This window comes from Pantherophis guttatus, chromosome 1 (assembly GCF_059756535.1).
Source record: "Pantherophis guttatus breed Tessera chromosome 1, ASM5975653v1, whole genome shotgun sequence".
Taxonomy (NCBI): Eukaryota; Metazoa; Chordata; class Lepidosauria; order Squamata; family Colubridae; genus Pantherophis; species Pantherophis guttatus.
Window position 1 is genome coordinate 272,582,038 of NC_142063.1, and position 17,314 is coordinate 272,599,351.

The window sequence follows — 17,314 nt, forward strand, 5'->3', positions numbered from 1 at the left end:
GAAGGGGAGGAGCCGGGAAAAATTCCTGCGAATGGACTGGCTCGCCTCCTTTCTTGGTTGCTGACGAATGCGGTTTCTAGGATAAACTGCTAGTCCCGCTCCCCGTATATGCTGGTTGAAGAGCGGCCTCAGAATTCTTCTCCACGAATAAGTGCTCGGTTATTCGACTCTTTGTGATACAGTCAGTGCTTCTGAAGCCGCCACTATTCCAATATTTACGGCCCACCACTGTCAATCCGGCTACCTGCCCAAAGTGATCCAAGCAAAAAGGTTAACTCGCTGAGGCAAGCTACGTTACAGAGCTGCTCTATGGAAGGGCAGCTGTTTCATAAGGTTGGGGACGAGGCTTGAAAGGTGCTGTTTGTAACAGTGTAACAGAGTTGGAAGGGACCTTGGAGGTCATCTAGTCCAGCCCCCTGCAGGAGTTTTGTCAGGCGACCCAAACTATGTAACAAAAATGGGATTATCTGTGGAGATTCTCAGTCATCCAGGTCATGGTTTTCCCAAAGGTGCTTTTTCAAGAAGGCAACTGGGCTTGCTGTTTTTTCTTTGAAGACGTTTTGCTTCTCATCGGAAACGAAATGTCTTCAAAGAAAAAACCAGAAAGTCCAGTTGCCTTCTTGAAAAAGCACCTTTGGGACAAAAATGGGATTTCAATCCTGCTCGTTATTGATGGGGCAAAGGGCCACCCTGTTCTTCTTTAAGTATGTGATATAAACATAGTACCTACTGTGTAAATAGTCAGAATCTGGCGTCTAAAAATAAACAGAATAAATAAATGCCTTCAGTAGGACTGTCACAGAATAGGCAGAATGTAACAATAAATTATGTATTATCAAGTCAACGATGACAACTTGCAACCCTAGATTTTTTGCATGAGGAACAATATAAGCTAAGCTTATATTTCACATTAACACTGCCCAATAATGCCCCATATTCAGAACCTCACATCACCTTTATCTTTCACTAATTCACCTAATCTGTCATAAGCATCAAAATCAGTGTCTTTTCTATGTGAATATATATATATTTATAAATATATGAATAGACAGCCTGAAACCATTTATTTAATGGTCCAATCAGCTTTCTCTATTGTCTCATCTTATGCCAAAGGTACTTTTTCAAGAGGCAACTGGACTTTCTGGTTTTTCTTTGAAGATGTTTCACTTCTCATCCAAGAAGCTTCTTCAGCTCTCTCATCTTGACTCAACCTACCCATTCATGAATCCTAACCAAATATTATCACCCCCACCCCACCCCATTCATTGAGAGCATTGTATAGTTTCCCCCTACATTTCTCTGGTTCTTTCATTCCATTGCACTCTAGAGCATAATTTGTATTAATCACCAACCCATGAATTCTTATGGTCATATGACAAAAACTAGATCAACATTTCTCAATCTTGAAATCTTAAATTTTCCAAGGTTATGAGTCACTGATTGCGGTAATAGCAATTCATAATTTCTGATTTTTATGCCTTTAAGTCAATTTTTTATTCCTAGCAATTGTTTGGACTGGTTTCTGCAATTTTCTTGGCACTTTTTCAAAAGTGGTTTGCCCTAATATTGTTCCTAGATTTGGGAGATGGTGACTGGCCCAAGGTCACTCAGTTAGCTTTTTTGCCCATCATGGGACTAGAATTCATGGTCTCCCAGTTTCTAGCCTGATGCCTTAACCACTATGAAAAACTGGCTAATTTCTGACATATCAGTGGTCTTTTTCATTCATAATTAAACCTAGATCTTTGCTTTCCTAAATGCATTCCACAATATCTGGCAATTTCATTGGAATTTATGGCATCCTTTTGCTTCCTATTGGTTTTCCCTTTTTTCTGTCAGTCCTTGATACATATTTTTTACTATTTACTCTTACATTCTCTTCAAATTTTCCCTATTCCATCATCATGCAGCTCTAAATATTGGTCTCTCTGCCATCATGGAGTTGTACAATTGATAATTCATATGCCTTTTTTTTTTTTTTTGAAAGATAGAAAATCCTTAGTCACACCCATTCCACATGTAGCTTTCCTTATTGGGGAGATGGAGCTTGTCACTCTGAACATATTTTGCTGGCATGCCGCAAGTGCAACCAGAATACCAAGAACTTTATCCATAAGGGAAGAAGATATATGCGGTATGCAGCTTTGTTTGTGTGTTCTTTTTAAGACAAAAGGAATAAAGTTTGATAAATTTGCCTATTTTTGCAACCCATTAGTATTAATAGGAGGAAACAAAAATCACATTATGGATGAACAACTTTATTTCAGAAAATTTTCAGGAAATTAGTTTTCTATATTAAAGCCATTCCATGGCTATATAAAATCTGGAGGCAATCACCATCACATATTGCTGTGCTTCACAGCATATAGGAATAGTCGCAACATCTTGTAATGTGAATTAATCCATAAATATATTTGGGGGTGCATTTAATTATCTGTATAATAAAACTGAACAAATTTTCTATACAACCAGACTACATCCCAGGAGCTAGTTTTCTGTAATTCAGAAATCACCTCATTTTTACATAATCAAATATCTAGAATTGATTATCTTGTTTTCCTTAAAGAAAGTATGTAAAAGTAGCAACTAATATATTTTATATGTTAAAATATAATTAAAATGCACTTTCGCCATATCCTAATGATGCAAAGCTTTTTATTATATATGCTGGAATTTGATCCAAGGATGCCTATAGTGAATTAATAGATTATTTTTGAAACCTCAATTTTGTGAAGAGAATTCTGCTTACCTGTCTTTTTTATAGAGAAATATATGCAGTCTTCCATCATTAAAAACATTTAATTATCCTGAAAAGTCTGATAAAGTTTAGGGAATAGTAATAGCTTATTATTTTTATACCCATATTCTTTTCTATTAACCAACAGAACCCACATCAACATAAGTAAATAATAGTACAAAAGAAAAAACGTGTCTATTTTCTGTTATGTTGGTATGATAATTGAAATATTGTATTGAGGAAGGAAAATGGATCTCATTTTTAAGAAGTTCTACCTTAAGAAGTACCGTTTTCTAAATTGACACCATTAAAATTATAAATTGTTTCAAAGTGGTTTATTGCCATTAGAACATTCATGTTGTAATTTCTCCCCATAGGGAAGGTTTACTGCCCCAAAGTTGTTGAAGTAAAATAACATTATTAAAGACAATCTATATATAGTTCATTACAATTGTTGATAAAAATCACAACAAAAAGGTCAAATTAAACGAATAATCTTTCAAAAATATTCATTCCTATATGCAGGGTTTTGTTTTTTGTTTTGGTGTTAATAATATGGCATCTGCCAATGAATGCAAAAATAGAATCATACTATTTATTTTATTTGTTACAAATAAGAGAGTTCAACTGGGCTCTTAAAAGAGATGTTACTTACACCATAATGGGATGTAGCACTGTACCTACTTTGCTCACAGGTACGTGTGCCTATAAAACAACTGGGCACTGAATGTATCATTTGCAGAATACTTACATACAAAGATACGATGGTATATTTTGCCAAATCATGTAGTTGGGGACACAGAGCTTAATCTTGTATTCTAATGTAAAATATACAATAAGTATGAATCAGGATATAGTTTGTTCGAATCCACTCATAAATTAATTGGCACTTCACTGCCTTTTTTATTTCTTGGTAAAAATAATTTTAGCTACAAATGTCAAATATACACATTAGCAAACATAACATATTTAAACTATTAACCTCACAAGAGTTAACTGAGGAATTCATTTTCAATTGCTTATATGGAGAATTGATAACCGATCTTGACTTTGTAATTTTTAAAGAATGATGCTCTTGAATAGTTTACTTTGCTCCAATGTACTTAAAGAGGCAGAATCACAATTTCAATATATTTGTACATCTGACTGCAAAATAATCAACATTCAGTTTCAAAATCACATATTAATCAATTATGCCTTTTCTTGTTTTTCTTAAATTAGCAGGTTTTTTATTTCAGAAAAGTTGGTACATATTTGAGTTGAATAATTTTGTAAATATTAAAAAATTCTTTTAAGGCAGGAAAGTGATCTAATTTTTGAACAGCTGTGCAGTACTTTGTATAAGGGAAGCTAAAAAAGTTAACAAATGATACTGAATGCTAGTATAAATATTTCCATGATGGTGGTAATGAAAAAAAAAAAAAAAAGATGATGACAAAGTCCTTCCTTGCTTATATTCTGTGAAGAGCAGCACCTTTTCAATTTTTCTCCGTGAATCAAATATTCAATTATTTTTTTTTCATACTGTCAGGAGGAATAAAAATGGAAGAAGAAAAGGATTAATTCATTGACATAGACGTTAGAGTCCAGAGCATGTAAGAAATATAAAAAATATTTGAAAGTTTTAGTTATACCCTTAATGTAAAAGAAATAATCACAGTATACTCACTTATGTTTGATCAACCTTCCTCCTTGAATAAGTTGTGCAATTTCATTAGTGAAATGACAAGCAAACAACAACCAGTTCCTGGGTTGTACCTTATATGCAAACCTCATAAAAGTCAAAGAATAGCAAGTAAGTGCTGTAAAAGCAAAGTTAAAGATTAAATGACTTCATGTTCTTAGATTTAGAGCAACATTCACTTTTAGTTCTGCAAGTACTGTGTTATTGCATACCCAAAGAATTTCATTTTACATATATTTTACTATCTTAAAACAACATTATTAATAAAAGCTAAAACTATAACAGATATTATCCCTGAAGAGTGAGGACTATTTTATAAATGAACCCACCCTGGCATCTAAAAGAAACATGAAAGGCTCACAATGGGCCTCCTTGATGTAAAAATGGAAGCTCCACATTTTAGGAGGTAAAGAACTAGATAATGGAAAATTTTATCTCTTAGTGGACAAATAAACTGGATTTAGACTAGAGTGTTCCACCATAGACAACTGTGTTGTTTTACATGATATCAAGTAATTAAAGACAATAAACTGTTCTCTGCTTTCATAGATCTCAGTGTGGTGCTTGATTCCTTAAACAGAAACATGCTGTGAAAGAAATTGATCATCTTAAACATGGAACCTAGACTCTTACTCCTGGTTAAGGCCCTCTACTCACTCACTCATTTGAAAGTGTGTACAGGTGCAAATAATTCTGTAACTCACAGTATACCTATCTGTAAGATATTGGATAGGGTTGTATTCTAACTCAAATGCTTTTTAACCTCTATGTCAATTATATTCCAGGATTCGTATATGCTTCAGACACTTATATGCTAAAAATCCATGAGATACGTATTAATATCCTTTTATATGCTGACGTGGTTGTCACTGTGTATTCCCAAGTAAGTCTGAAAAGACTGTTGTAAAAGCTAAATACCTGCGATCTTAATTCTCTAAACATCAATAAAACGGAATCTAAAGTATTCCTTTTTGCTAAAGTATTTAGCAAAAAAAGTGTGAAATATAATTGGCAGCTAGATATGGATCAAAACTTGTATCAAAACATTATATAAATTGCTTAATTACAGTTAACCAGGGACCTTGGCCCCCATAATGAAACTAATTAGGGCAAAAATAATCTCAGTGCTGACCTTATAGCACTGAACTGTGGGTCTTACAAAAACCACTTCACTTCAATTTCCAATCCGTTTTATAAGAAGCATATTGGCAATAGATAAGAAAATGCTAGCGCTCAGAGCAGAAATAGGTATCCATTCCATACACAGCCACTCAACTATTAAGAGTTTTTATCTACTGGCAAAGGATCCACTCACTGGATTTCGATAGGCTACCCAAAATATGCTTAGCTGAACAAATAGTATGGGTCAGCCCATCTCCTGGGTAAGCTGATTTACCAAAGTTATTTTACAGCATGGCTTTTCTATCTAATATTTATTCTCCGTTGCCTTCCAGGCAAAGTAAAAAATTTTAAACAGGGAGTCCTAGATATGGTATCAGTACCCAAACAGACATAAAGCTTTTGGCAAAAATAGATCTTTGAATTGGTTGGCTAAGAACAAAAATACTTTCAAAACCAAAAACATACTTGTCAATGAGTTTAAAGCCATGCTTAAGAAACCTATTCTAGAGCAAATTTTGAGCTGTTGGATTCGGTGGCCAAATATGGGCACTGCTATCATTGGCCATATCATGAGAGGATATATGTATGTGCAGTGCCCCAGCCAATAAAGATTTTGCTTATGTTTTGTTTAATTGTCAACTGAATATCCATTTTGGGCTTAGTTATTTGAAATCCTTACTTGAAAGAACAGCCCACTGGGATTTAAATTGCACACTGTTGTATTTCTTCCTGGTCTCTAATGTATGCATTGTTAGCAGAAATGCTAAATCAATAGACAATGCAATTTAACTAAGAATTCATTAGTATTATATTTTCTTTTTTATCTATTTTATCCTGGAAACAGATCTTGTATTTTACCTTTATTTTCTTTGATAAGATTGTAATACTAATCAATAAACATTGCAACTTCTGCACATCTAGGTAGCTTGTTAGCAATTTATAAAAATTCTGTTTAAAACTGAAGTTAATTTCACCACTTGCCAAATGTCATTCGGCCACTGATGATTTCTGGTGATTTCTTCATATCACTGATGGCAGCAATGGGAAGTCCCCAGTTGGCAACAGGTCCCCAGAAGTGCTATAATAAAGGCACACAATAAGAAAAGGAACTTTCCCTTTTGCCAGTTCAAAAATATTTTAAATCAGATTTTTTAAAAAATCAGGACTAGATGATTGTTGTTTCTGATTAATGCAGTCCCATTTGGAAGCAATGGCTAAGGACACATTTTGTTCCTTAATCTAAAACATATATAATATCACTGCTATTTGCAATTCCAAAGAAACACACAAGTACCAAACATTCCATAAGCCATTACACCAGAAGAGAACTGGAAAGCCTTCATGGCACTACTAGCTTCTTCTCCACTGGCTAAGCAGCCAAGAGTAAGCATAGTTTGGCTACCATAGCCTCAGTGCCTAGAAGAAATTCTGTGTTGCCAAGTGTTGATAATTCAATTTTGTAATGGAGACATTTGCTTTCCTATAACTCTTTTTCTCTAGCTTTTTTTTTTTTTTTGGAGGACTAGGTATGCAAAATGTTCAACTGATGGGGTAGATCCTTAGGAATCTTAGGATACAGGTAGTATGTAAATAAATGGTATAAATACATGTGTACTCCCATGATATGACTGATTGGCAGCAAGTATAACTCTGAATGCCCTTTTTGATTAGAACTACATTTAGCCCCCTGACAAAAAGCAGAGTGGGTCAATTTAGCATTTGTGTTTCCATAAACATGCTAACTTCTCTTGATCCAGGAAAGCAGGTACAAACATGTGGTACAGATTAACTTGAAGGAATTTTACTGAACACATTTCTACAGGTTTATAATCAACATACATAGCAAACTACTTTGTCATCAATTAGACTAATGAATTAATTCTATTCATTATCACTTGTAAATGAGGTACTATGAAAGGAGTAACCATATAGAATGTTTTTTTCACAAAAAAAGACTTGGGAAGCCTTCTGTCACAATTTCAAGTTTTATTTTGGGGCATTTCCCAGGATAGCTATTAATTGGAAATAATTTTGTTGTGCTATAAATGAAAGGAACAGCTCCTTGGGAACAGCTGGACTTGATCTTAAAGAATACTATGACTGGCACAATTATAAGTGGCTAAAAGGAAGCAGAAATAATACCTTACCGTACTGTTTGATGAGCAGTCATAATGGTTCATCATTTAAGAGGAGATGTGAAAGAGAAAAAAAGGCAATAGCCTCCATGAAATAGAATTCCATATATAAATATCTGTTTTTATTTGTATGTATCTAGCCCGCTTTATTACTAAATGCAGTTAAAAGTAGAATACAATTCATTTAAAACTGTTAACAATGACAAAATTATACCATGTTAAAACTCTAAAACAAAGGACAACAGTAGATCAGACTGACACCACCAGTTTTAGTCAAATGCCTATATAAATATAGGAGATTTGTACCATCCAGATCTGTGTACCTCTGATAAATATACTTCTTTAAGAATACTTTCCCTAATCTTAATTGACAGATATGAGAGAAAGCACTATTGTATATCCAGGTCCTGTACTGTAGGACCTATTTATCAGAGTTGTAGTACAAAATTTTAACTAAACTGATTTAGTGGGTTGGGTTGATTCTGAAGGAAAAAGAAGCATAGAAATTTTAGATGTTACCTCCTCTGCACTCTGGACTCAGCTTTACTGTCATCACAACTATTCCAAAATTACAGAACTAGAGGATTATGAAATGTTCCAAAGTAGCATGGTTAATAGTACAATAAAGTGGAACTGGGTAAGAGGAAAATCAACACTTGACACTTCCAAGCTTAATCAATTTAGGTACAATATGTATAGCTAAGATATAAAGTTTATTCTAAATTTAATGCTAATTGCTATACCATACCTATATAGCTTTCCCATTATAAATATACTCACACATAATTTGAGATTTCAAGGAATTATTTTTACCGGAATTTCTACATTTACCAGTCACGTAATAATACAAATTATGTTCTCTGTATCTCTAGATTAGTAAAATAATTATGCTAAAATAAATAATAACCATAGAAATATTGATTAAATACTTTTAATTTACCAACATTCCATAGCGTTGATATAATTTAGAAGCATACTATTTCTGCCTTTTTTGTTTAAAAATGGCTCAGTTATACTCACACATATCTGATTTACCAATTAAGCATGACTACCATCTCTGCTTTGCAATATTATGAATTTTGGGGCCTGGTGGGATGGGGGTATTGCATCCATACTGTATTGATATAAATATAGTGGATCCCATAAATGTGTGAAAATCATTAGCCAGCACCTTGAACAAAAGTTCATTAGTCATGCCCTGAAACAAATTAAAAGAAAAACTGGGAAAAATGTGACCTGCAAACTGATGACAGGGATCATATGATATCAATGCCGAAAGAGTTATACTGGCAAAACCACCACCGCATCAGACATGCTCAGACAGAAGCAACTTGTATAAGGAATGTAAAAAAAAAAAGTAAATAATCAAAGATTCCTATGTTATGTTTATATAATAGATGTCTAGTATTAACTGCTAAAAGTTTCCTGTTATAGTTTATATAGGTTTCACTTTTCTATATGCCCTACAATCCTAATGTATGTCCCAAATTGCTTCTAAAGGCCAATGGATTCTTTGCAAAGGCTCTGAATAAGTTCTGATCATTGCAGCTAGATACAAAAGCCATGGGAATTTGACAGGGCTCCCTTGCCAAAGCTGGAATACTTTCCTATCTATACAAAATACTGTTGAATTCCAGCCTTAAACTATTACCAATGTACTAGAATAAAGTGTTGTGCAGATTTTAATCTTCATATGTAATAATGTAAATTTGTAAATATTTTTTAAAAATATATAAGATATATAAAAATGTAAAACTCTCACATGTAGAACAAAAGCTGAAATAAAAATTATGTTACATTATATTGGCAGTATTTTAATAATAGTACAATTTTCAAATGGCACTTATGCATAATTAACCACACTGATATCAATATTTTCCCTAAAAATCTTACTTGAGCACGCTTGAAACATAATTATATCATAACTAATAGAACAAACGTTTTAATTTTAGAAGTTTTTAGCAGTAAATTGAATTGCCATTTCAATTACATATATTTCTCTCGCAATAAAGTAACAATCTTAACCAGTGTGCAGTTTTTAATACTAAGGTTTTTTTTAGTTAAGAACATATCGTGCTGTGTTAAATATCTTTCTTTTTCAAAATAATAATATAGTGGTCAGGCAAGTATTGCAAGGTTTCTTCACTTCAGATTTGCTCAATCTCCTAAGTAATGAGCATTTTGGACAGATTCATCAGGAACATTCTTAGGCAATGCTATCCCTATTTACTTTTGAGAAAGCGCCACTGAACTAAATGTTTATTTGTATACTTATTGCAGGTGTAATTATCAGTTACTTTATTGCACTAGCATATTAAACCTTAATCTTAGATAGACAGCTCTGTTGCAAGGCTTAACATATTGGCACTTCAGCTCCTTCAGTTAGTATAGCCATTAATGTAGGGGGTCCAGCTAGATGATCACTGAAGGGCCCTCTTTGTTCATAGTATTGTAGGAAAGAAAATGTGCTTGTTTGAGAAAAGTAAATATATCCAGTTGAAGTAATATAAAGGCAGACAAATTCCTTTGAAGACGGGCCCCTCAGTTGTCAGAGACAGAGGCATTTGGTGATATACTGTTTGAAGGTTAAAAGACCAAGGATGACCACATGAAGTATCAACAAGAGATAATTTGAATCTATGCTTCGGTGATTTACAAGAAGAATTATAACTGTTTTGCAAAGATAATGTAACAAACTTAGTAATTAGAAAAATGTCATTTGGTGTAACAAATGTCTGCAATGATAAAACTGCTGAGTTAACAGAATCCTTTGTTTGAAAATGTATAAAGACTGAGGTCTCAAATTTATACTTTGTTCAGATCTTGAGGTATCAATACCTATCTGATCCTTATTGCAATAATAAACTGACTCTGTCTGCCCGAAGGGATGTCTCTTAATTCCTTCCTTCCATAACACCATCATCTAGGAAAAACTTCGAAAGGAATTTCACATGCTTACTAGATCCCTGAAACTGATATTGCTTGTTAATACCTTTTAACAGCAATGTGACAAATTATAATGGCTTTCCAGAAACCTTAATCCCCCTTCACAATCAAGAAGTGGGACAATCATTATTGACAGAGATTATAGCTCACTCTCATGGCCTACTATTAGAGAGGCACTTGAAAATTTGGTGTTTGTAAATGAATGATTCGGTATTATTTAGCTTTCTGCCTATTTAAAAAGCTTATTTTTAATTCTTGAAATAACATCAAGGACAAGTTGTCATTTTCTTGTTAGGAATTAACTTATGTTTGTTCAAGTTAGCAACTATTTATATTTAACTTTTCAACAAACCAAGTACTACATAGATGGTTAACTTTCTATACAGAAGCAAAAGTATTCATACAAATAGTGAATCTACTCCAAGACAATGCCTATAGTTCTGAAATCAAAAATAGTTATATATATTTTCAGTAAAGTATGTTATTTTTGTGGATAAAAATCATTTGATATGGAAAACAAAAACAAATTTACTTCAATGTCTTGTGTATTCTCAAAATAGAAACTGCCAGTTCTTAAGAAATATATAAATAATAACAGAGATGAACAACAGCAACAAATCACAACATAATACATTGCAAGTTTATTCAGAAGCATATCCCAGCATTTAACAAAATATTTAATCCAAGCAATCATATAGCCTTAATACAGCATTTAGCAGATGCATCTTCCATCACCTTGCCACGCTTGTGTCAAATGACTTAAAAGAGCAGGAGCCTTGTCCTTCAAACAGTTCCTACCTTCCCTCAAACTCATTTTCAAAACAATCTTCATGTATTCCTGGGGAGAGGTATCATTTTCGCCTATGCTGTTGGCTTTGCTTTTCTATTTTAGAAATCCCTTGAGAGCATCCCTTGTAGTTTAAAAACTACAGCCTATGCACTACACATCTTGTCACAAACTAGTTTATGCCTCCTGGCTTTTCATATTAAGAGAGCAGGTCAATTATTTCAAGGAGAAGAAAACTCTTGTGTGTGGTGAAGCCCGTCTTTGCTTCCTGAGAATTACAATCTTGCTATAATCCTTTTGGCTTGTCCCAATCCTCTGCAAGGGGAACTATAAGTTGTTCAGTCACTACATTGTGTCTGACTCTTCGCGACCCCATGGACCACAGCTTGCCAGCCCCCCTGCTGACCTCCCCTGTCTTGCCCAAATCCATGTTCATTATGTCAATTACACTATCTAACCAATCTCATCCTTCTTTTACCTCCAATCTTTCCCAGCATTAGGGTCTTTTCCAAAACTTGTCATTGCAAATATCCAAATATGGGAGCCAAACCCTTTTCTCCACTTGTGCTTCTCTGGGACACAAACATGGCATCTTTCTTCTGGCTATAACCTGGCCTTCCTTTTCATCCCAGTCCTTGACCAAGACACACATCTATATGTATGTATGTATGTATGTATGTATGTATGTATGTATGTGTGTGTGTGTGTGTGTGTGTGTGTGTGTGTGTGTGTGTATATATATATATATATATATATATATATATATATATATATATATATATATATGCAAAAAGATAAAATCTTGGGTGTTTTCCCGCGTCATTGTAAATAAGTTAGTTAAAATGTTTAAAATTCTGGTTAAAATCCCAGCTTAAAATCTACTAAAAATCCTTACAGAGCACTCTGCAGGGTCCTTTAAAACCTTAGCTAAAATCCTACCAGTATCTTAAAAGTTTTTCTATTCTAGCAACGTTTCGACAGGCTCACAACCCTGTCATCTTCAGGCTTTTGTTTTGTTTGGAAGCTATGGATTCTGTGTTGCGAGGTCGGAGCTGTCGCTTATCTATATTTGCTGCTCCAACAGGATTTTAGCTAAGGTTTTAAAGGACCCTGCAGAGTGCTCTGTAAGGATTTTTAGTAGATTTTAAGCTGGGATTTTAACCAGAATTTTAAATATTTTAACTAACTTATTTACAATGACCGGGAAAACACCCGAGATTTTAATTTTTTGCATATGAACACCAGCGAAAACTTAAGAAGACATATGTGTGTGTGTGTGTGTGTGTGTGTGTGTGTGTGTGTGTATGTATGCATGTATGTGTGTGTGTATGTATGTATGTATGTATGTATGTATGTATATCCTGTTTCCCCCAAAATAAGACTTTTATTTAATCGGGTTTTGAGTGCATGGCAATAAGGGTTCAAAAAAATATAAGACAGGGTCTTATTTTCAGGGAAACAGGGTATATATATATATGTGTGTGTGTGTATGTGTGTGTGTGTATATGAATGTATGTATATGTATACACACACACATATATTTAAATATATAAATAAATAATAAATAAATATTTTACAGGGTTTCTATGGCCGCCTAAATCATATACAGTGACTCTAGGAGGCTCAGAATACAGTACAGGCAGGAAGACGGAGCACTTCGGTTCGACAGGGAGCAGCGTCCGAAGCCCAATTCGGGGGGGGGGGGAGATGACCTTGACCCATTTCCAAACGGCCCAGCAGGGTCGGCTCTGACAAGGAGCTTAGACGGAAGGACCGGCAGAAAATACCGGGGCTATAGCAAAGCCGGGGGGGGGGGGAAGCGCTGCACCTGAAGTACCCCGGAGGGTCTTCCAGCTTCGGGGCACCGCAAAAGGAGGAAGCGGTGGAGAGCAGGAAACGGGCAAAAGAGACGAACCGCCCTCTCCCTTACCTCATGAGGTAATCCCTGAAATCCTTGCTGCGCACATAGTCCGCGGCTTTCCGGGCCAGGGCCGCCGCCATGGCGAACGACAGGAATAAGGCAGCCGAGCTCTCACGGGCACCGCCGACGCGGCTAACAATGACAACCTTCTCCGCGGCCGGGAACGAGCCTCCTTTTTACGACCGGCCCGCCCCCTGCCTTACGATAGCGCTCGCGTTTCCATAACAACCCCCATCGTCGCTAGGCGCCGGTTCTTCCTTCTCTCTCTCCCCCTTCCCCCCCCCCGCTTTCAATTGACTCGTTCAAGGGCGGGGAAGAAAAGGAGGCTTGCCGTAAAGCACGGACGACGCCGGTTCTCAAGCCGCGTTTCTGTTGGCTGCGGGAGGGATCGGATGGGTTCTTATTGGTCGGTTGCGGTAGCCTGACGTATCGCTTACATGAGGCAACCTCTGCCGCCTTCAGTTTGCCGGTCAAGGGCAAGATGAATGGTTATGGGCGAGAGGCGGAGCTGAGTTTATTTCTTCCTTGGCTATTGGTGGCTGGGTTCCGGGCTGCCAGTAGTGGAGGGAGCGCTCTCTTCTTTCGGGTTTCTGTATGAAATAATTAAACTCCCAGCTCTTCAAATGGTGCTTTTAGCGTCGTACTGTATTTTGGGCAGCCTGGTCCACCTTCTGCAGTGCTCTTGGATGATCCAGAACACTTGATAGTCAAACACGGAATCCCTTCTACTTAAGTTTGTTTTAGCCTTTCTTCCTAGGAAAAATACTTCAAGTTCATATTAAGATCGTTTCAGTTGCCCGTTTCTGCATCTTTTGAAGGATTATATTTTCCACATTACCAAAACTAAAGATAGTATTTCAAAAGTGGATGCATCATACAATAATTCGTACAGTAACGATTTGATATTCCGTTTGTTTCCTAAACAAAACTAGTACAGAATCCCCAGCCCCGGTCATTTTACATTGCTTTCCATTATAATCCCAAAAATAGGTCTTTCCACATATTAAAAGTTAAAATTAGAAGTTCAAAACTACAGTTCTAAACCGAGAAAAAAAGCCCCTATTAAAACAATACCTCTCTATGTCCAGATTATGGTGGTTTTTAAATGTTTTATATTTGATAACATAAGTTTTGGAGAAGCCAAAAATTGGAACAGGAAGATAGTTTTCCTACACTGCACTGGAAAATTTGGCATGGGGACTATAGAAAAATATTTGCCTCCCATCTGGTGGCTCTTAGAGCTTTCGTTTCTAAACTTGATCTTCACTATATGCCATAACGTCCATCATGAAGCCCTTAATTCTTTGAATTTCACCAGTATGACTGAAATGATGCTCAAAAGAAAATGGATTTTTGCATTGAAGTTGGGAAAGCCTTTTTAAAATGAAAAAAATATTTGAAGAAAAATTTAAATTTGGAAATGAACAGCTTCTCTTGTTTCTGGTTATTTATGCATTTCTGCAAATAGTAAAGCAATTGCAGAGAAATCTAGGTTAGAGTTGATTTCTCTATCTGCAGTTTATACCATTATCAGTACATGGTAGATATTTTATCCAAAATCACTGGTGTCTGTCATGACTGAATCATGTAGCTTCTCATTGGAAAATTCATACAGAATTGCTCAGTTTTGATTCTCTTATGATTTTCTCTGCTTGCTTTTTGAATTATATGAGAAATTATGTGCCCGTGGTTTTTCCTTTCTAGATGGATAAAAGTGTTCTGTTGGTTTCATACATTTAATATGGTGATTGAAAGATTTTTAAAAGCTTTCCATTTCATAATGGAAAGGGGGGGCCAAAAGCCCTACTAAGCAGGTATATACAAAAGTATGAAGGCTATTGCTTAACGCATTGTAAGCCACCCTGAGTCTTTGGAGAAGGGCAGCATATAAATTGAATGAATGAATAAATAAATGAATAAATAAATAAATAAATAAATAAGTGTAAGGAACCTATCTTGAATAGATTACTTCTAATCCAGGCAAGGCTGAGTTTGTTTTTTTTCTACATGACTTTTAGCCTTTTAGCAAATAAATGGGATAACAACTCTTATCTTTGCTTAGAAGGATAATGAATCTGTTTATTACTCTCTTAGCTCTGGAGATTACTTTCCTTCTCTGTTAGTTTAAACTTGGTTCATATACGGTAACTCTAGAGCTCTTATCCTTGACAAAAATTGTAAGAGACATCTGCCTACTATTAATAGGGTTTTTTTAAAAAAAGAGAGAGTGTAATAACAACTAGTTATCTTATCTATTGGGCCTCATTCATACCCCACAATAATGATACAAGTAGGATATCTGACGTAGTTTGCCCTTTAACCGAATTTTGATTCAGTTCCTTTGACTCTCACACTAAAAAGCCGATCTAAATCAATATGTAACAAAAAAATTAAACTGTAACTTGCTTGGGAAATCAGTCTGAAAACTCTAAACACTTTCCAAAATAACTGGGATCAAAGGGTAAGTGATGGTTGTTCACTATGAAGTCAGAACTGCTGATCTTTTAAGAAGGCGTGTGAATTAATATGCAGGCTTTACTTCCATAGGCAAATCTTTCTATTATTATTAGATTTATGCACATACATGTTATGCACATCTTTAAGAATAATATCACCCAGAAACATGTAGAAAGTGTTCATCAACATCCTAGCCAGATGTTTGGGGTTCATTTATTTATTCAGTTTATGTTTCACCTTTTTATTTGCTGTATTTGGATAAAGTGGTTAACAGGAAGTAAAATACAAAAAGAAATGTTAACATTATTAACAATTGCATTATTGTTTGAAATGCTTGGTACGGTGGAAATTTTCAGCAACTGGGAACCACACTTTTAAGGATATTATTGTCCCGACAAGAGAACTGCAGTGAAGGAGGTTGTTATATTGTATAATCACATCAGTAATAAATGCATTATTTGGAGGCCTTTGAAAGCTTTAACACAACGGGGGGTGGGAGGGGGCAGGGGGCGGGGAGGTACAGTCTAAAGTGGGCAAGGGCACTGCTTCCCTTTTAGCCTTTACTCACTGGACACACACTCTCTCTGTACCATAGCAGTTGTTTATTGGTTGGATGTGTCTTAAACTCTGCAGAAATTAGTTCAAATAACAGCTGATAACAATGAAATAAGGAACTCTTGTCTTTGTTCACATAACTACACCTATGAAAGCCTGGGCTTTCAAACGCACAGGAAGAAGTTCCTGAAGCCGAGTCCTGGATCCAGCCACAAGTGAAAACAGGTTTTTACTTAATGTTAAGATATGCAGGATATACAGTCTATAAAGCAAGTTTTTCTGGCTTAGCAATGTTCATTATTGCAATAGTATACTGCTGCTGAAAGGCAATACAATTAAGCTCCATGGTTTCAATGTAAAATGATATGTAAGAATGAGACCATCCTGCTCTGTTGAAATCATTGGCACTGATGCTGTGTACAGATTTGAATGGAATTTGGACTGTGACTTTGAGATGTAAACTTTTACCTAATGTGCTCACCAAAACATTTCAGTTGATGTGACAGTAAGGCTGGGATCATTATTTCCAAGTCCTAATATGACTGATCTTGGCACAGCCTTCTTGGTGACCTTAGACATAGTAGTTTATAAATTATGCTTTCTATTTTAGTATTAGCTATGAACCCAGGCACTAGTTGTTGTTGTTGTTGTTGTTGTTGTTTTTATTATTATTATTATTATTATTATTATTATTATTATTATTATTATTAATTAAATTTTTATACCGTCCTTCTCCCGAAGGACTCAGGGCAGTGAACAGCCAAGATTAAAATACATACAATATGAAAATTAAAATAGTTTTAAAAAATAATTAAATCAGTTTGACTTCCCCAATTTAAAACCCCTTACCCATAAAATTAACCCATTAAAATTTTTTAAGCCAGTCTGGCTTGCTGAAATAAGAAAGTCTTCAGCGCCCGGCGGAAAGTACGGAGGTCCGGGATCAGTCGTATCCCTGGGGATAGCTCGT

At 35.3% G+C, this 17,314-nt stretch overlaps 1 protein-coding gene across 1 annotated transcript; it reads right to left on the reverse strand.

The window, feature by feature from the left end:
• Nucleotides 1-3,057: 3,057 nt before the first annotated feature.
• On the reverse strand, nucleotides 3,058-13,527 carry MPC1 (mitochondrial pyruvate carrier 1). Its single transcript, XM_034428485.3, has 5 exons — nucleotides 13,342-13,527; nucleotides 7,691-7,694; nucleotides 6,525-6,621; nucleotides 4,407-4,539; nucleotides 3,058-4,261 (listed from the first exon to the last, which is right to left on the reverse strand). The coding sequence occupies exons 1-5, from the start codon at nucleotides 13,410-13,412 to the stop codon at nucleotides 4,246-4,248; spliced, it is 321 nt and encodes a 106-aa protein (XP_034284376.1). The 5' UTR covers nucleotides 13,413-13,527; the 3' UTR covers nucleotides 3,058-4,245.
• Nucleotides 13,528-17,314: the final 3,787 nt, after the last annotated feature.

What these genes read in the sequence shown, in the direction of transcription:
- MPC1 (XM_034428485.3), bottom strand. Translation starts at nt 13,412, where the DNA reads ATGGCGGCGGCCCTGGCCCGGAAAGCCGCGGACTATGTGCGCAGCAAG. An exon ending in CAGTGGCCGAATGACATTTG is followed by an intron (nt 4,540 to 6,524) that starts GCAAGTGGTGAA and finishes TTGCTTTTACAG; the next exon opens with CACTTACTTGCTATTCTTTG.